The following is a 24,227-nucleotide window of genomic DNA, read 5'->3' as shown; positions in this document are numbered from 1 at the left end:
TTTCGCCCCTTCATCCTTTTTTGCCCCTTCTTCCTTTCTTCGGGTGCTTGGGGGAACGTGTTTTAAGAACAAATAATGCAATGGCCTCCCCTGAGCCTTGCTGCCCGGGAGAAGCGCTGAGCTGGGCCTGCTCTTGGGGACCGAGATCCGGGGATGGAGCGGAGCGGTCGGATGGGGCCTGGTGCCCCTGTCCCAGTGCGGGGTGGCGCTGTCCTCTCCGCCGGGCTGAGACGTCCCCGCCGCACCAGGCCCTAACCGCCCCCGTCCTCGCCCTCCCTTCCCAGGGCTCCTGCTCCACGACGTGACCATGGCCGGCCTGCAGGAGCTGCGATTCCCCGAGGAGAAGCCACTGCTCCGGGGCCAGGATGCCGCGGAGCTGGTGAGTAGTCGCGCCTTCGCGGTCCTGGGGGCGGAGGGCGCCACCTCGTGGCTAAGAAGGAAACTGCGCGCCTTTTCTCTGGTCTGATGGCAAGCAGCCGACCGTCCATCCTTCTAGTCTGGCTGATGGCAAGGAGCTGACCCTGCGAACCGCGACGGAAGCCAAGCGCCAGGAATCCTCAGGCCACCCTGGGAAGCCTTGTCCCTGCCGGGAGAGAGTTCCGCCCGGGCTGAGCGCCCACGCATCTAATATCCAGCCAGCCTCGCTGGGGCTTTGGCTGTCTTTGAGGCAGGGAGGCTCTTTAGAAGAGTTATTCTCATTTCGGTGATGAGAGAACTGAGGCACAGAAAGGGTAACTCACTTGGCCAGGGGCACACAGCTATCAGGGAGTGAGGCCGTATTCAACCCCTGGTCCTGGGAGGCCTTTGGACCCCAACAGGGTCCCAGCTGGCCAGTGCTGCCGCCAGCAGCAGATCCACACTTCCCTCCTCGCTCAACCCCCTCAGGTAGGCAGCTTCTCTTTTCTCCTCAGAAGCCTCCGAGATAGGTGGGCAGGCATTACCAGCAGAGCCCCAAGGAGCAGTGGGCCCAAGGCACTGGAGGTTGCGATTTTACCTGAAAGGGCCCTCATCAGGACCCCAGACATCAGATTCCAGAATTAATTCTGCCCGCACTTTCTAGTAATGGTCACTTCCAGCATGGCTCCCCTTTCCCTCCCTGCAAGGAAAACCTGGGGGTCCACTGCTCGCGGAATTCTGGAGCAGCATAGCCACAGCTGTCTGCTGGTTATGCTGCCAGGCCCCCTCACTTTGCAGATGGGGAAGCCCGGGAGCCCAGTCCCTGGGTGCTCAGCACACCCCCTTTCTGCCCTGCCCCACCTCCCACAGCCTCCCTCCAGAAGGAGGTGAGCCCTAGAGCTGCTGAGCACCGTGTGTGGGGACAGAGTGGCTGTGCAGGCCCCAGGGGGCCAGCCGCATGAGGCTGGCAGTCCTGCCCCAGAGAAGGGCACATTTTAAAAATTTTATTTTTAACTGGAGGATAATTGCTTTACAATGTTGGGTTGGTTTCTGCCATACGACATGAATGGGCCATAAATACATGTATTCCCTCTCTGCCCCCATGCTTGGGTGCATGCTCAGTCACTCAGTTGTTTCTAACTCTATGGACTGGAGCCTTCCAGGTTCTTCTGTCCTTGGGATTTCCCAAGCAAGAATACTGGAGTGGGTTGCCATTTCCTACTCCATGAGATCTTCCTGACCCAGGGATCGAACCTGCATCTCTTGCATCTCCTGCACTGGCAGGCAGATTCTTTGCATTAGTGCCACCTGGGAATCTCTCCTGCCTCCCCCACCCCATCTCTAAGACAGAACCTGGAGCTAACTTTTAAGGCCTGATTGCCTAGGGCAGCCCCCAGCAATGGTCAGGAAACACTGGTGAGCTGGACACTGTAGACTTTTTTTTTAATTTAATTTTTTTAATTGAAGGATAATAACTTTACAGTATTGAGTTGGTTTTTGCCAAACATCGACATGAATCAGCCATAGGTATACATATGTCCCTTCCCTCTTGAACCTTCCACCCACCTCCCTCCCCAGCCCACCCCTCTAGGTTGTAGCAGAGCCCTGGTTTGAGTTTGCTGAGTCATACAGCAAATTCCCATTGGCTCTCTATTTGACATGGGCTTCTGTGGTGGCTCAGACAGTAAAGAACCTGCCTGCAATACGGGAGACCTGGGTTCGATCCCTAGGTTGGGAAGATCCCCTGGAGGAGGACATGGCAACCCACTCCAGTATTCTCGCCTGGAGAACCCCATGGACAGAGGAGTCTGGTGGGCTACAGTCCATGGGGTCACAAAGAGTCGGACACGACTGAGCGACTAAGCACACTCATCTAATTTACATATGGTAATGTATGTTTCCATGTTACTCTCTCCATGCAGTCCACCCTCTCCTGGACACGGTAGACTCTTGACTCTGATTCCACTCCCTCCCTGTTCCAAGCCCCATTGTCTCCTCCAGGTGCCCCATGCCAGTACAGGATGTGCATCTGCGTGTGACAAAGAGAGCTGAGGGCACCTTGACTTCACATGTTCTCTTCCACTCCTCCCCTTGGCAGGGCACCCCAGGAGATGCCCCCACACCCCTTCTTTCTGCTTGGAGAAGCCGCCCCACTGGTCTCCCTACTCTGCCCACCTTTTAAAGTCCATCATGTCCTTCCTGGCATTCTAATATGCTCCATTCCCTTGTTCCAGCCCTTTGTGAGTCCTGCCCTTGGGCTTGGTAAGTCACCCTTGAATCCTAATTATAAATTTCCCTTTTTGCTTAGGCCGACAAGATTTGATTTCTATTACTGGCCACCATCCCTCCCGAGGCCTGTTTTTAACTATTGTTCTTGGCTTTGGTAAGGGACTCGGGTAAATTTATCCTTTTTTGCATACACCAAAAAATAAATAAGACATCCCTGTCATTTTCCGCATTGTTGCCCAGCAGCTGCCATTGCTCTCAGTTACAGCCACAGTCCTTCCCTGGGACCAGCATATGCTCTGTACCACCCCCAACCTCCCCCCGCCCCACTCCTCTCCTGTCTCTTGGGCTCACTGTTCTTCCATGACCCAGCTGATCATCTTCCCAGATGTTCCCTCTGCCTGGGATATTCTGGCTGCAGAATTTGCAGAGCTGGCCCTTCATTTTATTCAGGCTCTGCTCAAATGCCCCCTCTTCAGAAAGGCCTTCTCTGACCACAGGGTCTAATACTGACCCCTCTGCACACCCTCCAGGCCTGGCCCTTGCCACTCTTGGGCCTTACCCTGCAGCTCCTGGGGCAGAGACCTTGTCCGTTTTGTTCCCTGATCCCCCCAGTTCCCAGCACAGCACCTGGTACCCAGTAGGCGCTCAGTAAAGACTTGGGCCAGGTGGAAGCTGTAGACTGTGACAGGTTCCAAAGAAAGAAGTTTTCCAGAACTCTCTGTAAAGTTCCTCCTGCCCACAAACAGCCTGTCTTTCTAGGCATACAGGCAGAGACCGGCCTTCTTGTGAGGGCATGATGGTGGCTCTCAGGGACCCCTGCCCCCATCACCAGGGCTCAGGGGCAGGGGGGCTGCCTGCTGACACAGGGTGTGCAGCTGTGGGTGGTCCAGAGAGATGAGGGCGCCGCGGCCTCACACGTCCTATGCGTCTCTCTCACTCCTCGCCTTGGCAGGACACCCCAGGAGATGCCCCACGCCCCTTCTCTGCCCAGTCTGGCCTGGCACCTTGCTGCCTCTTCCTTCTCTGGTTGGAGTCCCTCTGACCAGCCCCCGGGCTCTGCCTTCTTCCTGCTGCCCTTGGTGTCTCCCCTCATCCCACCTGGACCTGAATATGCCTGTACCCCCAACCCCTCCCACCCACGAGGACCCGCGTCTCTGTTCTCCTCCGAGGCTGCAAATCCCCAGCTCAGTTTCTCCCCTTTCTGCAGTGGACCTGGTCACCAGTCACATCTGCTTCTGAGTGGCCTCAACCCACCGCCCCCCAGATCCCCCTCCGTGCTCCCAGTGTGGCCTTCCCAGGTTTCAGTGACAGCTGGTACAGTCCTGCCTGCCTTGCTGTTGGCCTCTTTCCCAGGTGGTTACATCCACAGAGTCCCCCTGTCTAGCTACACGGGATGACAGTACCTGTCCCCTGTCCTTTTGCACTTTTTAAAATCTTTCACCACCTGCCAGGTGTAAATTCCCTGGGTCTACTGAGGAGTGAATGCGTCCATGATCACCCACCATCCCTCCACTATTTGAGACTCTGAAGTCGTCGCTTGCTGTGTCCAGGGCTCCATACCTGCATCCCCCACCTGGATCTCCTTAGGCTGCTCCTGGGCCTCCTCGCCTCCCCCCATCTGGGCCCTCTCTCCCACCTGTCTTCCTCGAAATGTTCATGTGGTTCCTCCCAGCCTCCGGCATCTCCAGATTGCCTTGTGTTATTCCTGCTGTTTCTTGGTTTGGGGTCCTGCCCCTTCCCTTGAAAATCTCCTGCATGCATCTCTTTCCCTGCCCACCCCCCTTCCCAGGCCAGGTCTTCTGGTGACAAAATTTGTGAATATCCAGCCTCCTTCCTTTCCCCCAGGGCCCCACCCCCTTCCTCGGAGGGCCCGGGAGTGGCTGCCTCTGTGTTCTCCTCCCCTCCCCATGCAGAGAAAGCCCCCCGGCCCTGGGGGAACCAGGAGGGGAAGGATGGCCGTTGTTGATGTCACCTGAGACAGGTGACAGCCTCTTGGTCTCCTTTTCGGTGTGAGAGCCTCTAGTCCCGTCTGATTCTGTCTGCCACGCCTCCACTCCAGCTGCCGGAATGCAGGTGGATGGACTTTGCATTCTGAGAGGAGAACCTCAGCATCACTGGTTTTCTCTCTTTCCCTCTCTTCCCTGTGATGTGGGCTGATTTCCTTCTTGTTGCGCTCGGGGCCCCTGCCCTTCTCTTGCTGTCCTCCCATGACATCCTGGTTCTAGTCTGTCTCCTTTGTCCACATGGTTACCCAGCAGCCTCTGTAGCACCCAGAGCCCAGTGCAGGGGTGCCAGGACAGAATGACTGCTCTCCATGCCCTCAGTCAAGCCTCACGGACACTGAGGCTTGGAGGCTACGCCGCCTGCCCACAGCGAGCAGAGGGGAGCAGCGAGGGTTCTCGGCAGACACGAGAAAAGGCAGAGTAGAGGCCCCAGATCTCTGCTCTTCCTGGATATGTGGGATCCCGCCTGCCATGAGGTTTCATTCCCCAGATAGAGTCCCAGAGAGGGTGCAGATTGTCCAGGGGCCTGCAGGCTACATCAGGGAGAGCCTGGCAACTCAGACACAGGGGGTTTGGGCTCCCACTCCGCTCTCCACCTCCGCCACCTTTTAAGCACTGGGTATATCTGAACCCTGCTCCCCTCCTTGTGACGCCAGACTTGTTCACCCAGGGCTGCTTGAGGAGCCTGGTCCATGCCAGGCTTGATGCTGAGAGCCGAGCCAGACATGGTCCACCCCCTCTGGGTACCTACCGTCCAGTGGGAAGAATAGGTACCAATTAGATGGGCACACCATCAGCAGAAATGAGCCGAAAAGCCAGCCTTTGAGAGGCGGGTCTGAAAAGGTGCGGGCAGCTATGGCACGAGCCCAGGCAGTGCCTTTGTGCAGATCAGCAAAGCCCACTTCTCCCTCAGGGTGTGGGGCTCGGCTTCCCCATCCTCACAGTGGCTGTGACAGTCAGGCCCTCATCCCCCAGCCTCTGAGCTTGTGCCCCAATGGTCGACCTTGAAAACCATCTGAGGGGCCAACAGGCAGAGTGATGAACAGCAAGAATTTGGGGTCAGAGATTGTTCCGTCACTTTCTCGCCATGTGATTCAGCCTCTCTGAGCCTCAGCCTTCTCACCTGCAAAGTGGAAATCTTCACATTTTAAATTAATAGGTAAAAAAACACTAGGAGGTAAAAATCCATGTGTGTAGCTGCTCGTAGCTTCATCTGTCACATACTTAATGGCTTGAAACCTGGTGCATGGAAAGCCCTGGGTCACTTTTGTTCACATTAAGATAGACTAGGGAGGGACTTTCCTGGCGGTTTAATGGTTAAGACTCTACACTTCCACCCCAAGGGATGTGAGTTCAATCCCTGGCCTAGGAACTAAGATCCTGCATGCTGCAAGGCTCAGCAAAAAAAAAAAAAAAAGATGGGAACAGCAAGTGATCCTGCTCAAGGCAGAGCCCCTCCTGGTCACCCTTCCCTGCCCGGACAGCCTGGGGCCTAACAAACCACCTTTCTCTGTTTGCCCTCCTGTAGGAGAACTCTGACTCCTTCCTCTTGGCTGTGGACACAGACTGGAAGGTAGGTCCCCACTCAGCTTCCACAGATAGGGGACCGACTGCTGGCCAGCCCCCCCCGACCCAGCCTATTTCAGACGAGGGTCACAGCCCTTCTGAGTGCCCCCAGCCTGAAGCCACAGGGACTCGGCACCTGGCAGGCTTCAGAACCATCCCTACTGCTCACAGCAGCTTTGCCTGGCCCCCTACCCCATGGAGAAATGTCCCCTCCCTCCCTGAACAGGACAGGGGAAGGTGGGGAGGTCTGGGGGAGTGAGGATGCTGTCATCTGAATCAGCACTTTCCTCCTATGAAAGCCAGGTTGATGCTCCTAATAGCTCTTGTTTCCATGGCAGCAGTTGCTCGGGACAACCATGTCCTCTTCAATTTGATGCCAGCTTCCCTGGGAAAACTGAAATCAGTCTTTGTGTTTATTCCTCCACATGATGATTTCTGATTTCACTCGGCCCGCCATTTCTCCCGTGAGTCCCAAGGTGGCCATTTATTTCTAGGTCTCGGAGAACGCGTGATAGCAGACAGAATGGGAGCCTCACAGGGTTCCAGGGGCCCCATTGGCCATTAAACGCTATTGACCAAAGTCAGACCTTTCTGGGACCTTCCTCCTGCCTGGCGGGAGCTAGCCCTCAGGCCACCATCCAATTTAGGTCAGTCTCTCAGACCCATGACAGCCTCGGCCTCGTGGTTTGGACGCAGGGGTGACGTGGGAGGTGGAGCGGCCTGCAGACTCCTCCCCCAGGAGCATGGCTCTGCAGCGAGGATCTGAGAATGTGGATCTAAGCCAGGCTTTGGACCCTGGGTCACGTGCCCCTTCAAGGACACAGCGGAGGCGTCAGAGCAGTGCCTGGGCACGTGCTCCCGTCTACTGGGAGCTCCAACTCCGATCACAAAGGCCTCTGCTGCCAGGGAGGACAGCTTGGGACCTGGAGGAGTGGGGATCCAAGAGCCAGTGGCAGGGGAGGGGTGTGTCCGCAAGGTAGCCGAGGCCAGCCAGAGTGCCCTTGGTCCTCCTTGCTGCAAGTGAGGGCCGAGGAGTGTGAACACACAGCCCCCTTCCTGTGTGAGGGACTACTGAAATAAAATCCAGGGCAACGAGCCGCTGCCTGGCCCTGAGTGGGACTCCTCAGATGCCAATGGTGCTGCCAGCCCCCAAAACACACACACCCTGGGAGGTGGATTGGGGGGTGAAAGGTGACAGAATCCTGGAGTCCTCTGTACCCATATACTGGGCCCAGGCCAGGGTGGGTCACCCCATGTGTGTGAGACCCTGGTTCTCAAGATCTTTGCTTGGTAGAGGGCAGCATGTATTAAAAAGCACCTTACTCTCTGCTCTGGTTATTCCACACAGGTTGCTTTTTGTTAAGTAAAGCAGCGGCCAGGATGGTCCTTATCTGGGCCAAGGCCTGGCAAGGATTTTATCCTGTTCAGTCCCTGGCCTCAGGGGGCCCAGCTAGTGGGGGAGGCAGAAGGACTTGGTCCAAGTTGTGACCCTGCCATGTGACCACCAGCACAGCTCACTACCTCATTCGTAGTAGCCAAACCCTGGCAGGTTTGACCTCCAGATCAAACCTGGAGGTCAAGTGTGAGGCAGCTCAGACCCCGGGTGTTTGTAGGCTTGATGATGGTGCCCTCGTCCCTGGGCTGACTGTGACTAGTGGCCTCCGTGCAGCCCCTGGCTCTGAGCCCTCTGGCTGTGTGATGTTAGGCAGGACCTCTCTGTGCTTCATTTTCCTTGTTTCTAAAGTGGATGTTCAGAGGACAAAATAAGGTAACATAGCAAAGCATTTAGATAGGAGTCTGGCATGCTAGAGAACTAAGGCACTAAGCATTTACAACTCTTAATAATGTGACCTCATGGGACTTCGCTGGTGGTCCATTGGTTAAGATTCCGCCTTCCAGTCCAGGGGGCTGGGGTTCAATCCCTGGTCAGGGAACTAAGGTCCCATGTGCCTCAGGGTGTGGCCAAAATTTTTAAAAATAATAAAAGATAATAATAATGTGAGGTACCGGTAAGCTCCACTGATTCCTCGCTGAGTGGGAGAATTTACTTCACTGTGCTTCAGATTCTTCATCCTTTCTCATATATGGTCTTGTGAAGATTATGTATTATCCTTGGCAGCTACTTATGCCAGCAGCTACTTTGCTGTTCTCCCATTTAAGATATGACGGCTCAGAGTAGTTGACTGACTTGCCAGAGGTCACACAGCAGAGACTAGCAAGGTTTGGCTCCCAGGACCTGAGCCTGCCTTGTTCAGCCCCAACAACTGTATAACCTCCAGGGAAGAAGAGACCCACAGTTCGGAGAAGCACACAGATTACTGCATTTCTCCCCTGGGCAGGCCTGGGGTTGGGTCTGTAGTGATGTATGTAGCTTCTTATCATCCTCCTAGGAGCTCTGTGAGGAAGGCGCAATTCTTGTTTGATAGTTGAAGAGACTAAGGCACAGAGGAGTGAAAAAAATCTTGTCCGAGGTCATGCAGCTAGTGGATGGGAAAGTTGAGACTTCGACTCAAGTCTAGGGATTTGAAGCCATTGAGCTGAGCAGAATTGGGGGGTCATGGCTTGCAGTGGCTAGTATCCAAGGTCACCTAGGCCCAAGGGTGAAGAAGGCCACTCAGAGGTTCAGGTGGGCATAAGATTGGATGGGGACCGTGGAACAGGGAACGTGGGCAGGACGTGAGGTGCTGGGGGACTCCCGTTCCAGGTCCTGGCTGCCCTTGGAGTGCACAGGCCTCCGCACTCTGCACCAGGCCCACATGGCGAGAGGTCAGAAAGGGGAAGGGAAGTTATTGATGCTCGCTCCCCGCAGGCAGAGGATGTGGCCTGGAATAGCATCGAGGGTGGGTGCTGACCAGGTCACTAGGCACCCAGAGACGGGGAGGTGACTGCCTTTCCCCAGGGCAGCCGGCCAGCATGCACGGCTGTCCATACAGACTGGGGCGAGTGGCAGGTTCCTTCACCAAAGTGACAGAATGGGGGCGCGGGCGCCCGCCCCTCTTTGTTGCTCCTGCTTCTCTCAGTCCTTGGGCTCCCTCCTCTGCGCCCCTCCCTGGCCTATTTCCTCTCCTCCTGTGTTCTCCTTTGCCTCCTGCTTCTCGTCTGAGTACCCTGCCTGCCGGTCTCCAGCCAGCTCCTCACCCACATCCTGAGCCACATAACCCCCAGCACCTGTCCTGCTTCTCAGAGACTCAAGAGCCAAGCCCCAGGCTGGGTGACCCCAGAAAAGAAGGCTGGGTGTGGCTATCCGGAGCCGGGCGTGTCCACGTGGACAAGCTGCCCCGCCCCCGTTCCACCTCCTCTCTCTCCAGGGGAACTCTGGCCTGGGTGCAGGATGAGGGTGCGGGAGGACAGAGCTGGTGTATGCCCACCACATCCCTGGTCCCGAAATCTCTCCAGGCCCCCTGGCCCCAGAACCCTCATTTCCCTTCTCCAGTGGGCAGGCACTGGGCATACATGTGGGCAGATTGGGGAATGCCCAAGGGGAGACCCTGCGGGTGGAGGAGGAGCAGCCTCCTAGAGTAGAGTCAGGGCCCAAGTTGCTGCAGGCAGCAGTGACTCCCCACACCTCTCCAGGTGACAGGATCCAGGCCTTCCCGATGTGGAGGCTGAGCTTGGGAGCTGCTCAGGCTCTCCCTGCTCCCAGGGTATGGGTCAAGGGCTGTGCTGTCTAGGGCACCCTGGCCTGCTCTGCTGTGAGAGGCTAATCTGTACCTGCCACCGGGCGCACCTATACATGTGGCCTCTCGTCTTTCGGGACCCGGTGTGCCGCTGCGGTTCCCAGCCTCTGTGCCGGGGAGGGGGAGGTGAGTGGGTTGCCGGCGCTGGGGACCATCCCGACGTATGTGTTGCTGGGGGTGGGAGGAGCAGAAACCGGGGTGAGCGAGGACCGTGGAAGCCAATCGGAGCCAAGTTTTGTCTCCTGAAAGCCAATCCAGGAGCAGGGGCTCCGGGTGAGCGAGTGGCTGCTCACAAACCCCGCAGGGAGGAGGGGCCAGTCCAGGCCAGGCAGCTCCCCATATAAATGGCCCGCGAGCTGGGGCCCCACCATAGAGCCGCTGGTCTCCCACCTGCGCAGCCCCCTCCCTCTGGACTCGGGTGACTCAGGCCTTTGTTTGCCCTTCCTGGTCGAGGCGGCTGGCCTCCCTCGGCAAGATGCCGGAGTGCTGGGATGGGGTGAGTGAGGACTCTGGGGACCGCGAGGTCAGCGGGGAGGCGGGGGCGTGCTCTGCCTCTGTCCGGCGGTGCTTCTGCTTTCAGTTGGCGCACCCTGGGGGGTCACAAGGCAAGATCAGCGGGTCCCAGGCTTCCTGGTGACCCTGGTCCGCTGCGTGGTTGGGAGGAAATGTTGGTGGGTCCGCGGGGGAGGACGGGGAAGACTGAAATCTCTGCGGAAATCGAAGAGGGCTGTGACTTGTCTGTCAGCCCGTGTGGATGGGTGTGCGGGCGTGTGTGTATCCCACTGACAGTGTGCCCTCTGCCTGGCACGTGCCCAGCTCTGCCTGGCGCCTGTGACCCCTTCAACGCTGCAGAAGCTGTTCCCTGCGGCGTCTGAGGGGTCCGTACCTGCAGGTGTCTGACCTCCTGACCCTGCGGGGGTTGTCATGGTTGTTTGGGGGGACTGCATGCAGAAGCAAAGAAGTCTGGGTTGTGTGTGGTTTTAACTGGGCCGTCAGGCTGGGGTCCCTGCAGGTGAGGAGCTGAGAAGGGGGTCGTCTCTGTGCTTTATTTTCTGCGCATAGAAGGGCAATGCTGGGGCGATGAGCCAGCAGGGTAAGGACCTGGAGGGGCGGGGCGGGGGCGGAGGCGGGGGGAGGGTGGGGAAACAGGACACCTCCTCCCTGGGGCAGCAGGTGCCCTGAATCCGTGCAGTTCTAACTCTAAGAAGGAGAGGCAGGGGCAGACCCATCCCTCTACTCCCTGGCCTACCCTGCGGGGTCCAATAGCCATGGGGCCACCTCTGACACCCGCACCCAAGCAGCGACGTCAGCGCCTCCGCGCCGCTGCAGACTTGGTCCTCTGAATTATTGATGTGGTTGACGAGAAGAATCCAACCAGCCCCACACGTGCGCGTCCTGAAGCCCGAGTCGCAGGGCTCCCCCCGCCACTCCCCGCCCCAACCCTCAAGGTCATGGATGAAGGGAGCGGGACAGGCAGAGAGAGGACATCAGAGCCCCCTCCCCTCTGCCGCAGTGCCTGGCGCTGGCGCCCACCTGGAGGCGGGGACGGGCTCTGACGTCACCGGGAGCCAATGAGAGCCCTCGGCCCTGAGGGTTGGGGGGCTCCGAGCGCGTCCGCCTGCGGCCCTCGGGACGTCCCTCTTGGGGACGTCTGGCCTCTATCAGGATGAATTGGATCTGAAGTTCTGGTTCCGAGCGGGTGCAGGGAGGTCGGCGGAGGGTTCAGCCAAGGTCACTGGGCAACCGGGCCGGCGCCCACGACGGCGCGCCCAGCCCCAGCCCTTCCCGTCCCCTGGGAGCTGAGCCTTAGTGGGGCAAGCGCCACGCTGAGTCTCGCCGTCCTGGGGTGATGGGGGTGGGTCAGGGCGGGGATGGGGACCCAGGCAATCACACCGAGACTGGGGCAGGCACCCCCTCACGCACACACACACACACACACACACACTTAGGGGCGGTGGAGAGCTGCGAAGACCCCTTCTTGGCCCTGACGTGCTCTGCAGGGCTAGAGCTGACCCCACTGCCGCAGGCAGCGCATTGCAGCTCTAGTGCCATGGGGGCCCTCTCCTGCCCCAGCCCCCACCCTCCATAGCACCGAGCGTCCTTCCTGCCCCCATTCCTTGCCCTTCACAGAACTGAGTTCCTTCTGCCCACCCACCCTACCCTGTAGCATTCATAGCACTTTGCACCTCTCCTGCCCCCATCACACCCTCCATAGCAGCCTGGGTCTTTCCTGCCCCAGCTTCTATCCTTCATTGCACTGGGCATCCTTCCTGCCCTGCTCCCTGCCCTTCATAGAACTGAACTCCTTCTCCCAGCCCCCTCCATAGCACCATGCACCCTTCCTGCTCCCTACCCCACCTTCCAGAGCCAAGAGAGCATGGCCGGGGTCGGAGGGGATAAGGCAGGGCCCCCCAGCAGGGACAGGCAACTATGGGGAGGGGTCTGCTCAGAAGTCTCTTGGGTGGAGCTGGATCTCTTCCTCAGATATAGCAGCCTGAGAGAGGCACCCCCAAGGCCCACCCTGCCTGCCCTCTCTGAGCTTGACCTTGGGCAAGTCAGTGCTCCTTGGCCAGCCTCAGTTTCCTCCTCTGTGAGTGAACAGAAAGTACATGAAAAGTGTCTGGTCAGTGAGCAGGAAGTGCTACTGAAGAAGGACAGGCCTGGGCCGTGCAAAGGCTGCGGTGGACCCAGAAGTGTGGCTCCCGGGGTGTGGCCTTGGGCCCCAGGGTTGGCACCACCAGTCCTTCCCTTTTGGAGAGGGGGCCAGGCAGTGGTCCTCTGAGCCCTGACCCAAGAAGGCCAGTCACCTAAGGCTCCCCTTTCTTATCGGAGGCAGAAACTTTGTTTCTCTCTGAATGTGAGTGTACTCCACGTAAAAGGTGAGGAAAAGCGCTGCTTCTGTCTCGCATAACACCTGGCACACAGTAGGTGCTCAGTCACATGGTGATTCTCCTTGACCTCAGCCCGACCTCCAACTCCCCTGGAGGGACCGCCACCTCCTACAGTCCCCAAGACTCTTCCTGAGAGGGCAGGGCTGTTTATTCAGTTTGACAGACCCTCTGGAAGGCTGCCCGTGAGTGGCCAAGAGGGACCAATTCCCAGAAAGACCAGCCAGCAGGGCTCAGGGGATGCACCCACCAGTGGCAGCCCCCTTTCTGGGGCCAGGTATCAGCTCATCTCGTTCTCCCTGAACCCCCATGAGATGCTCAGAAAGAGGTGGCTGAAGCACAGAGAGGTGTGTGTCCCGCTCAGAGTCACACAGTAAGGGGCAGAGTGGGCCCTGAACCTGCAGCACTCCGCTTCTGCTTCCTGAAGGACTGATGACCTCGAGCAGCAAACCCAAGGGGGCTGACCCAGGAGGAGCCCAGAGGCACCACTGCAGAAGGCCTTTGGGGGAGGGGATGGTGTCTAGCCTGGCCCTGCCCAAGGGAGGCCTTGGGGATCTCAGAGAGGCAGGAGCAAGAGCCTGGGGTGGAAACAGGAACAGCTGTGGAGGTGGGCGGCTGGACTGGCTGGCATGGGGTCTTCACCGTGGATTCTAGGTGGGCTGCGGCCCTTTTGCAGGGTTCTGAGTCCAGGGGGAACATGATGAGGGTGGGACTCGGTGGGGATGGCAGAGCTAACCCAGAGGGGCTGCAGTGAGATGGGGAAAAATGGGCCTCACTGGACCCTGGAGGGCTGAGTGCTGCTGGGCTGGGCCGCCCCGCTGGCTGGTTTGCGGAGGAGACCGGAATGTTTACGTGCAGCTCAGTTTATGTTGCCCCTATGCTGAACACCCACGGGGAGGGATGCACCCTCTGGTTTGTCCCCTCCGGGGGCTGCTGGGGGTGATGAAAAGGGGATGCCTACCCTATGGGGGGAGGGGTGAAGGTCCCACCATAGGCCCAGCAGCCCCCAGGCTGCTCCCCAGCCTCGTTTCCCAGAAGAGCCAGGAGTGGGGGCTGCCCACAGGGTCCAGTGCGGTCTCTCCCCTCCAGGAACATGACATCGAGACGCCTTACGGCCTTCTGCACGTGGTGATCCGGGGCTCCCCCAAGGGAAACCGCCCAGCTATCCTTACCTACCATGACGTGGGGCTCAACCGTAAGTGTGCCCTCCTCTGCCTAGGGTCTGCCGGAATAGTGAGGCCCCCTCCCTCCCCACAAGGCTGTGTGGATCCCCACTCACGCTTAGCTCTATGCCTCCAGCCATGTGGGTCTTGGTTTCCCCGCTGAACCATGAGGCTGATCATCACCTCTGCCTTGACCTCCCTCCCAGCATCCGCGGGCCTCATGGGCCTCCCCACCCCCCCATCCCTTCCTCCCACTTCCCCGGTTCCTTGGCTCAGCCAGAGCTGAGAGCTGTGTCTTTGCAGACAAGCTGTGCTTCAATACCTTCTTCAATTTTGAGGACATGCAGGAGATCACCAAGCACTTCGTGGTGTGCCACGTGGATGCCCCCGGTCAGCAGGTGGGGGCGTCACAGTTTCCTCAGGGGTAGGTACCAGGAGCGCCCCGCCCCCAGCTTTCTCTAGGGCCCCCTACCTCCAGCTGCCCCGGACCTGACTTCCTGCTCCACCTGCAGGTACCAGTTCCCCTCCATGGAGCAGCTGGCCGCCATGCTCCCCAGTGTGGTACAGCACTTTGGGTGAGTCCCTGCCCAGTCCCCCACCCCGGAGGTGCCCACCACCGCCACAGAGCCAGCAGCTTCGAGCTGAGGGCTCAGGGCTATGGCTAGGTCTGCACTGGATGGCCATCACGGGAAAAGAAACCCCTGGAGTTGACCAGCATGCTCTCTGTCAGGTTCAAGTACGTGATTGGCATCGGAGTGGGAGCCGGAGCATATGTGCTGGCCAAGTTTGCAGTAAGTCTACCCACCACCACCCCCAGGCCCAGCTAATCCCAGGACTGGTCCCCCCAGGGGCAATCCTGCAGGAACTTTCTGTGTTCTTTCTTCCTCTCTTCCTCCCTCTACTTCCTCTTCACTTAGAAAAGTCCTTTTTTCTTTCTTTCCTCCAAGGAAATTAACTTTAAAAAACAAAAAAGTTAATTTTTTCATACATTTCCTTAAAACACTATACTCCGTAAGTTGCTCAAACCATTATCCAAAACCAACAAGCTATACAACTAATGAGCCACTAAGTAAGGATTATCCTAATTCCTCATTCACTAATTAGAGTAATACTTAAACATGAATAATTTTTTAACCAAAAATTACACTTACATTAAGTTTTGCGGTTTAAAAAAAGTCAGATTTCAGAAACATCATGTCAGGCAGGAGGAGCCTGCAAGCTTTCCACCTCTAAAAAGAAAACCTTAATTTTTAGGACTCAAAGTATTTCTTTCTTCAAAACAAAGAATAAAACAAAAAAACTGACCAAGAATTTTCAACTCCAGTTTCAACTGCAGTACTTAACCACCTTGTTGACTGTCAGTCATTCCCTGCCACCCCAGACAACCTTGACATGACCGCAGTATGTATATATTACCATTTTCTCCTAAACACGGGCAGACAGTCGAATGGAAAACTCCAGTCTCTTTTACAATGTCTAACACAGAACAGGCTTTGGAAAGCTCAGTTTCTTCACATCACTAGGGCTTTTTCTATGAAAGCAAAGAAACAGTATTTTATTGAAGATGTTTAGTCCTCAGTGTTGCAATAGCAACCTCTTCAAGTGAAAGTCATTCAGTCCTGTCCGACTCTGCGACCCCATGGGCTATACAGTCCATGGAATTCTCCAGGCCAGAATACTGGAGTGGGTAGCCTTTCCCTTCTCCAGGGGATCTTCTCGACCCAGGAATCGAATTGGGGTTTCCTGCATTGTGGACTGATTCTTTACCAACTGAGCTATGAGGGAACCTCTTCAAAGATATATTTAAAAGCTGAAACAGTTATATAGGCATAGATTCCAAATAAAAGGATTGTGAAAAGTTCCAGGTGGAGAGGAGGATGAGCAGGGCTGGAAGGGGCGCAAGTTCTCAGTTGAGGGCACTTGGTCATCGATTGCACCTTGGAAGCCCTTACAGAACACGCCCTCCTCTTCAGACCCTTACCACCCTCACCGCCCACGAGACAGGCAGGGTTGTAACTTTACAGTCCGTTTTCTAAGTGGAAAGATTGGGGCTCCCTGCACCCCCTCCCGCCCCTCAAGTCCTGTCTCCCTGTCACGCCAGCTCATCTTCCCCGACCTGGTGGAGGGGCTGGTGCTGATGAACATCGACCCCAACGGCAAAGGCTGGATCGACTGGGCGGCCACCAAGGTGAGCGCGGTCCACCTGGACGGGGCCAGAGCAGGGGGCAGGCCGCAGCCGGAGGTGGAGCGGGGTGGAGCCAGGAGCGGAGCCGGGGGCGGGCCGGAGCCGGGGCGGGGGCGGAGCCGGAGCCGGGGGTCGTGCGAGGCGTCACTTACCCTGGCCTCCGCCCGGCCCGCAGCTCTCCGGCCTGACCAGCACTTTACCCGACACGGTGCTATCCCACCTCTTCAGCCAGGTAAGGGTGTGCGGGACGACCTCATGCAGGAGTGGGGTGGCCGGGCTAGGAGCCTCCCGAAGAGCCTGGTTGGGGTGGGCTGGGGCGGGATCGGCAGTGGATGTAGCATCTGCGCTGAGCTGCCGCACCCCTGCCCTGTGGTGAGCCCGGAGACTGCGACGCCGAGGACTGGGAGGGGCTCCCTCGCCTCTGAAGGTCATGGGCTGCCCACGACAGTCTTGCTGCCTCCCTCTCCCCACCATCACTGGGGGTGGCGCAAGGGCTGCTCTGCGATGCCCACTCTGACGTCCCTGTCTGTGGCTCCCCTCCGTGGATGCCGCTCACCGCCCCCTTCCCCTCCTCCCGTCCCCGGGAATCCAGGAGGAGCTGGTGAGCAACACAGAGTTGGTGCAGAGTTACCGGCAGCAGATCTCGAACGTGGTGAACCAGGCCAACCTGCAGCTCTTCTGGAACATGTACAACAGGTATGGGCGGCCGGGGGGCCGGATGGCAGCACCAAGACGGGAGGGCTCACGTAGCTGGGGGATCCCTGATTCAGCCGTCCGAGGGAGGAGGCGGGTTGCTGGCCGGCTGGCAGAAGAGCAGACTATCCAGCCTCCGATAGGGGTGACCTCTTGCCCAGGGTCACACCCCTGGAGGGGCAGAGGGCGAGCCGGGCTGGAGCAGAGGGCATCGCTGGCAGGAGCAGTCGGGGATGTGGGCGCCACCCCTGCCTCCACCACCCTGAGCCTCAGTGCTGACAGCCAGCCCAAAGTGGAGAGGAGGAGGGATGAAGTGCTCGGTGGAACCCCTTCGGGTTAGTCCCGCAGGGGAGTATCCTGCAGCTCCCAGGGGCATGTCCTTCCTTCTCTTTTTTCCTACAAATATTTCTTGAGCCCCTGCTGTGTGCATGGTGCTAGAGAAACACTGGGGAGGGAGAGGAGTCCCAGCCTGCCTCCCTCTAAGGCCCAGGACTCCCAGCACAATGGTGGTTACAGCCCGTGATGACAGCCAAACGTGAGGGCCCATCTGGCATGAGCTGGAGAGTCTGGGAAGAAGTCACATGCGGGGGGCCCTAAGGCCCTTAGGTCCCTGTCTCCCCATTTCACCAATGGCATCCATGAGGATCTGTCTCACAGTCGAGACACCAGAGCGTGAGCCCCAAGTCTGGGACCAGCCCGGCACCTGGATGGATGTTGGGCCGTAATTGCCACGTGGAGGGATTGGGTATGGCTGAAATATAGCAGGTCAGGCTCGGGGACATGCTCCAACACACCGCCCCGGGATCCCATCCTGGGATGCCCGCCTCTGCCTCCCCGCAGCCGCAGAGACCTAGATATTAACCGGCCTGGGACAGTGCCCAACGCCAAGACGCTCCGGTGAGTGGCCCTCCCCCTCCAGCCTACCTGGCCCTTGCACACACTGCCCCCCACCTTGCTCCGGTGCCCAGGCCAGACGGCCCTCTTCCTCTGTGCCTGCAGCTGCCCCGTGATGCTGGTGGTCGGGGATAACGCACCTGCCGAGGATGGCGTGGTGAGTGAGGATCGTGCCCAGGTGCGGGTGGGAGGCAAGGGTAAAGGGTCACTGGCTCCTGGCCCGCAAGGCCAACCCTTGACCCAGCCCCTGGAAGCCTCGGGGTGGGCCCTGGCTGCCGGGCTCCTCATCCCACTTTCCCCCATCTTGCCATGCACTTCCGCCTGGAGCCACCCCATCCTTCAGGTGAGGGAAGCCTGGAGACAGGAGGGCCCTGGGGCCAGGATCAGGCTACTTATTCCCTCTGCCAGACCCACAGCAGTGCAGCCCCTCTGCAGTCTCGACCCATTTTAGGCCCAGAGACTAAGACCTCTCTTTTCTCTAGAATCTGACTCTGGTTATGAAATAATCTGTGAGCACAGGAGCACATACCCCGTTACATCTGGGACCATGTGTCACCTCTCCTGTTGGAACTCTGACAGCAGGCAGCCTGGGGGTTTTGTGTCCCGCTTAGCACAGAAAGCCGGGGTTCAGGAATGCCCAGGGAAGCCCCCCTGCCCAGTGTGCACCCAGATTGTGCCCGAGGGCCGGGGGAGCGCGGTGGGGCTGTGCCTGCTGTCTTAACACAGGCAGGGCCACAGCTTCAGAGGCTTCAGGTCTCCTGCTGACCTTCGGCCCTCCCTCACCTTGACCCCTGACTCCTGGGGTCCCTGGTGCTTCCCCAGCCTCTCCTGCGGAGGTGGCCCTGGCTTGCTGTGAGGACTGGGCCCAGCCCCCACCCCACCAGCAGTGGTGAGTGGAACAGAGGGTCTCAGGCCCTCAGGAAGCCGCTTCCAGATCCCCAGGGCCTTGACCTTTCTGAAGGTGCCCAGGGAGGTGCTGGCTGGCCTGTGTCTACCCCCTGCACCCCCTCCCTGTCTCCCAGCCCTGGGGAGAGAACCTGCCTTAGCACCTGGGGCAGGGGGCGCCCCTGACCCCCTCAGGTGCCTCACCATGCTGAAGCTGCTCCTTGTCCCCAGGTCGAGTGCAACTCCAAACTGGATCCAACCACCACGACCTTCCTGAAGGTGAGGCCTCCCTCTCCCCACCATGGGCCCCTGTGCAGGGAGGGGTCCCAGCCAAGACGGGAGCAGGATGATGTGTCTGATCAGGGGACCAGCCCAGGTTTGCAAGGGACAGGCAAGGTGTGGTGGGAGGTGGCCCCTGTTCAGTTCACCCCTTCTTTTCCCTGCAGATGGCAGATTCCGGGGGTCTCCCCCAGGTCACACAGGTGAGACTCTTGGCCCTCCTCCCATCCCTTACCTGGCCCAGGGTGGGTGGGACCTCCCCCCTCCGCGAATCCCAGGCCGCCAATCAGACCCTGTGCCTGTCCCTTGTCCTGCAGCCGGGGAAGCTGACTGAAGCCTTCAAATACTTCCTGCAAGGCATGGGCTACAGTAAGTGTACTCCCCCCACCACACCCCGGTGACTAGGGAGCAGGCAGCAGGTGTGCCTGTGAGCACGAGTCCTTTTCCAGGGCCGGATGTTGTGCCTGGGGACTTCTAGGACATCTTCGCCTAGGCAGTTAAGTTGGTGATGCCAGGCCGATCCCTGCCCTCCTGTGCCCTTGGAGAGGGAGGCTTTGGGGCACTGTTTTCATGGCAGGGGTGGGCCTTTTGGGTGAGGGGGTTCTCCCAGCCCTAGGGGACCCAGGCCTGGGGCTGAATCCTGCCAGGGAAGCCTGCCTGGGGGTGAGTCATCCACACCATGCCCCCAGCTGGGCCTCCAGCACCCGAGAAGGGCTGGGAAGGTGCTGGATGGTGCGAGGGGCAGCAGAGAAGCGAGCCTGGAGTCTGGGAACTGGGGAAGGCACAGGAGGCCATCTTGCTGTGAGGAGAGCTGAAAGCAGCCAAGCCTGGGGGCAGCAGACCTGAAGACCCTGAGGTCATAGGGGCTGTGGGTGGGTGGAACCGGCTCCCTGCCGCCTCCAGCTTCCCCTCCCGGCTCCCTGCCGCCTCCAGCTTCCCCTCGTGCTGGGCTGAGACCCTGCTCAGGAGCCTCTCCCACATGCACACACGGCCCTTCAGTGACACAGGCGTATCCCGAGTTCCTCCCGTCTCCCCCTTATGCCTGGCTCTCCTCCTAGAAGCAGACTTCCTCTCCCTGAATTTGTTTTCTTCCCCCTCCACTTCAGTCTCTGGAGCTTGTGTCTCCTTGGTAGGACAGGCCTATAGGGAAAGACCGGGGTAGGAGGGGGGTCCAGCCAGGAATTGAACTCCTCCCGGCCTCCAGGGGACTGGGACCCCTGCCAGCCTGTCTGGGGACAAGTGGGGCAACGAGAGGCCAAGCCCCACAGTGAGACCCGGCAGGGACACAGAGCTGCGGAGGTGCCTGAAGAACACAGCTGGGATGGGTGGCTAAGCGGTACTTGTCTGGAGAACACAGCTGGGACGGGTGGGTAAGCGGTATTTGTCGGGGCTGGGACCTGTTCCTTGAGCCCTGGGAGGAATACCACCAGGCAGCTCAAGACCTGGGAAGATTTGAGAGATTATACAGGCCTCTATCCAGGGCTTCCCAGGCAGCTCAGTGGGAAAAAAATCCACCTACCAATGCAAGAGACCTGGGTCCGATCCCTGGGTCGGGAAGATCCCCTGGAGGAGGATATGGCAACTCGCTCCAGTATTCTTGCCTGGAGAATCCCATGGTCAGGGGAGCCTGGCGGGCTACGGTCCACAGGGTCACAAAGAGTCGGACACGACTGAGCACGCACGCATGGGCCTCTATCCACGGGGATACTGAGCCCAGTGGAGTGGTGAGGGTGCGGGAACAGGTTAGGTGTCCTCAAAGGCCTTGTTGGCAGAGCCCCCAGGACTATAGCCCAGCCTGGAGAAGCGGAGGCAGATGAGTGCCCCACCCTGCTCTCTGGGCTCCTCGGGGCAGACTGACATCAGTGGCTCCTTCTGGGGCCGCTGCAGTAATGGGGGGGCGGGGGGGGGGCCCTGAGGCTCCGGCCCTGCCCCCAGCCTCTCTGTACCCTCCTCTCCTCTCCGGCCCATCTCAACGCCCGGGCCTCGCCCGACCTCCTCTTCACCCGTGTTCCGTGTCTCCCCCCCCGCCCCCCTGGCTCTGTCTTCTCTCTTAGTTGCATACTTGAAGGACCGAAGGCTGAGTGGAGGAGCAGGTAGCCCGCAGCCCCTCCCCTGCTGCATGGATCCCCCGCCCGCCACGCTCGCCCGGGCCCCTCTGCTCCTCCCTCTATGCAGTGCTGCAGCCAGGCCGCATCTTGCCGCTTTTCTGTGGGCTCCATCCCGTTAGGGCTCCGGAGTGGCCAGGCTTTAGACCAGTCGTGCTTCTAGGTTCCCCGGGGCCCCACGGCTTCCAGAGCCCTGGCAGTTGGAGCCAGAACCTGCCAGAGGTGTCAGGCCTGGGGTCAGGGGCAAGCCACGCCTGAGCTGGACAGGTGGCTGGCGGAGGTCAGGACGGAAGCATTTGCTCCCTGCGAGTTTATCTCACTTGTGTGACTCTCTGAATAATGGACTGAGGGCCGTCTGAGGCTACCACACCTTGCCCTTCTTTACAGAACTGATCCCCCACCCGGCCCCATTGTCCTCTTGAGGGAAGCAGAATTAGAAAGAACGTCCCATCCTTCCCCAGGCTCAAGGACACCTGGTCGGTCATCAGCTGCTGCCCCGCTGGGCCACAGCTCTGGCCCGCTCTTGTGAGGAGGGTCCTGCCAGCCCCTGTGGCCCCCGCCCCTTGGGCGCACTCCCTGTTGCTGGCGTTGCATGTCCGTAGAGCCCTGGCTGCGGATGGGCCTCCGTGCCTTCGTCGGAAGAACGGGTCTCGCTGGCCGCTTTGCTTGTGTAAATCCTCCCTTCTCCCACGTGCCCGTGCCTGCCCCGCTGGCCAGTCCTCACCCCCGGTGCCTTCTCTGTCCGCAGTGCCCTCGGCCAGCATGACTCGTCTTGCCCGCTCTCGCACCGCGTCCCTCACCAGCGCCAGCTCGGTGGACGGCGGCCGCCCGCAGGCCTGCACCCACTCGGAGAGCAGCGAGGGGCTGGGCCAGGTCAACCACACCATGGAGGTGTCCTGTTGAAGCCCCAGGTCCTGCGAAGACACCCACTCGCGCCCCCACCCACATCGACGTCCCATGGCCACCCTTTCGCGGCTCATTTCCCCTTTATTTTTGTGAGGGCGAAGGGGAGGAAATGGGGTTACTTCTCTTTTGTTTAAAAAGAAGAGGGGATCCGTCTAGAAGCTGCAGCGGAACAGTCTCCAGATGGTTTGAGGGGCTCACTCCTCCCCACCTCATTCCCCTCACGCACCTCGTTAACTTGGCTGACTCAGTCCCTCTCTTCCGACTCCCCAAGGCCCAGGCACAGTAAGGGCACCGTTCCAGGGAGGGAAGGGGATTAGCTCAGGAAAGACTCAGAGTCCTCCTCTGACCAGGATCCAGGATAACATCCTGGGTCAAAGCAAGCATGGGTTGACCCCCTGGGCCAGGCAGGTTTGAAGATGGGGAGGAGGTTTTGAGATGGTGGGTGCTGGGCAAGCAGGAAAACGGGGTCCAGCTCCTGCGCTGGTGTGAAAACCAGGAGCCAGCCCCTTTACCCTGCAGCCCCAACACCGAGCACATCTGTTTCTGGTCTTAGCACCTATGACAATCGTCTGAACAGAAGCCACAAGGGGGCGCTACTCCCAGGCAGCAGTTTAGCGGTTGCTCTCCTGGCAGGCCTGGTGCTGTAGGGCCAGGCAGGCAGGGGCTGAAGGGGGCTGCTTCGCCTGAGGAAGACAGAACACGGAGGACCTGGAGGCCAGGAACCCCACAGACTGTCCCTTCCAGCCCCACACTCGGCCACCTCCTGGCCCTGGCCCGCTGCTGAGCCAAGGCCCCGAGGCAGAATGTCACCTGGTCCTCTGCCTCCATAGGGAGCTGACTGGGGCTGAGGTTAGAGGCTGGGATAGCCTTTGAGTGTTGGATGCACTTCTGAGAACTTCGTGGTGACTGCTTTTGGAAGCCTGCAGACAGTGGCGGCTCAGAGTTCCCACAGAGTTCCCTCAGAGACCCCCCTTTGTGCCCCCAGGTTCCATGGAAGACAGCTCAGTCAGCAGCAGCGTGGCCAAGGTCACTAGAAACATTTCTAGAGAGAGTTCTCATCAAGCTCTGCCAGCGTTTCATGCGGGCATCACTGAGCATGCTCATGTGGAGAAAACTGTCCAAGGTAGCCCCACATCACCATCCTAGTCAGGTGGAGGAGGCCTAGGCTGGGGCTTGCTGGGTCCAGGGGTGGGAGGTAACATTTCTGGAAGTGAACAAGGGCCAGGCAGAAGAGCAAGGCTCCCCACACACCCCAGCCCCTTCCTGTCACCTGAAGCCCAGCACTGTGCCATATACTTCCTATCCACCCCCCTTACCAGGTAGAATCTCCTGGCCCGGAAACCAGAAGCCATTTGTCTCTGAGCTTAAATCAATTGCCATAAGCCCCCAAATGAGCAAAGAGAAGAGGAGAGGGCAGTGAAAAATGCAGGACTGTGGAGGGGGGTGGGTGCGTGTGGGGCTGAGGGGACGCCTGCATCCACATTTCCTCTGCACACGTCACCCCCTTTTATACTCTTAAGCCATCACTCTAGACTGCTCTAGAGCCCAGTGGAGTGTTAGTCTGCCCCCAGTTCTGTTCACTCGCGTGCTTCCTCTGAATATCAAATGTGACTGTTTGAAAAGCTGGTAGAATTAATCCCTTACTGTAGATAGCGCTGTGAAACTTGGATTTCTTTTCTGTGTTCTTTCAGATGAGATATCTATAAATATCTATACATTATATATATATGTATATTGGGTACCCCCGCGTGTGGCTTTCCATTGGAGGTTGTGTCTTCTTTGGTCAAAGTGAACTTTTAATGGAATTTATTATTTTCCTCTCTGTACAAAGTGAAGAGCCTACTCTTGTGTATTCTGGTGGCTGATGTCGTGAGACTTTGAGATGACAAAATGTAAAACAAAACCCCTTGTCAACATAGAAAGAGTTAACTGTGCTGAAAAACTAATAAAGTAATAAGAAGAATTTGAGTATGGTGATGCTGTGCCTATCGTGGGACGCTTTGAAAGAGGAAGTATAAGCTGGTGAGGCTGGTGCTTCCTGGGTTTTAGGTAGGGTTGAACGTTTATAGTGAAGAAAGGCATTTCCATCCGTCTTTGTATTTCCAGATCTTGTCACATTCCACAAGGTAGATATTAATTATCCTAGTTTCACAGCTAAGAAAACTGAATTTGCCCTAACAAGAGACCAAAGTGGGAGCTGACCTTGGCAGTAATTGACTTCAAAACCCAGATCTGTAATCTCTGTATTTGCTGCCTTTAATTTCTTAAATTTAACGACATGCTATTTCCCCGTGTTTAACCACCATTTCTGATTCATTCACTATCCTGCTGTTTGTCAGTTACGAAAGAACCAAGTAA

At 58.3% G+C, this 24,227-nt stretch overlaps 1 protein-coding gene across 5 annotated transcripts in view; it reads left to right on the top strand.

The window, feature by feature from the left end:
- Nucleotides 1-23,837, top strand: part of NDRG4 (NDRG family member 4) — a 42,467-nt gene extending 18,630 nt beyond the window's left edge. For 2 of the 5 annotated variants that reach the window (XM_040253873.1, XM_040253871.1), the window contains exons 2-17: nt 285-379; nt 6,157-6,201; nt 13,849-13,954; nt 14,226-14,346; nt 14,435-14,497; nt 14,653-14,713; nt 16,024-16,110; nt 16,283-16,339; nt 16,700-16,803; nt 17,641-17,697; nt 17,800-17,851; nt 18,811-18,858; nt 19,026-19,061; nt 19,176-19,227; nt 20,913-20,951; nt 21,712-23,837. In XM_040253873.1, coding sequence (XP_040109807.1) covers nt 308-379; nt 6,157-6,201; nt 13,849-13,954; nt 14,226-14,346; nt 14,435-14,497; nt 14,653-14,713; nt 16,024-16,110; nt 16,283-16,339; nt 16,700-16,803; nt 17,641-17,697; nt 17,800-17,851; nt 18,811-18,858; nt 19,026-19,061; nt 19,176-19,227; nt 20,913-20,951; nt 21,712-21,866 — 1,155 coding nt within the window. In that variant the 5' untranslated portion in view covers nt 285-307 and the 3' untranslated portion in view covers nt 21,867-23,837. Of the gene's footprint in view, nt 1-284; nt 380-6,156; nt 6,202-10,054; nt 10,368-13,848; nt 13,955-14,225; nt 14,347-14,434; nt 14,498-14,652; nt 14,714-16,023; nt 16,111-16,282; nt 16,340-16,699; nt 16,804-17,640; nt 17,698-17,799; nt 17,852-18,810; nt 18,859-19,025; nt 19,062-19,175; nt 19,228-20,912; nt 20,952-21,711 lie in introns of those variants that run through there. The other 3 variants (XM_040253872.1, XM_040253874.1, XM_040253875.1) reach the window with 3 other exon arrangements.
- Nucleotides 23,838-24,227: the final 390 nt, after the last annotated feature.

The sequence above is a fragment of the Oryx dammah genome, unplaced genomic scaffold (assembly GCF_014754425.2).
Source record: "Oryx dammah isolate SB20612 unplaced genomic scaffold, SCBI_Odam_1.1 HiC_scaffold_13, whole genome shotgun sequence".
NCBI classification, from domain to species: domain Eukaryota; kingdom Metazoa; phylum Chordata; class Mammalia; order Artiodactyla; family Bovidae; genus Oryx; species Oryx dammah.
This window is presented reverse-complemented; position numbering and strand designations above follow the sequence as displayed.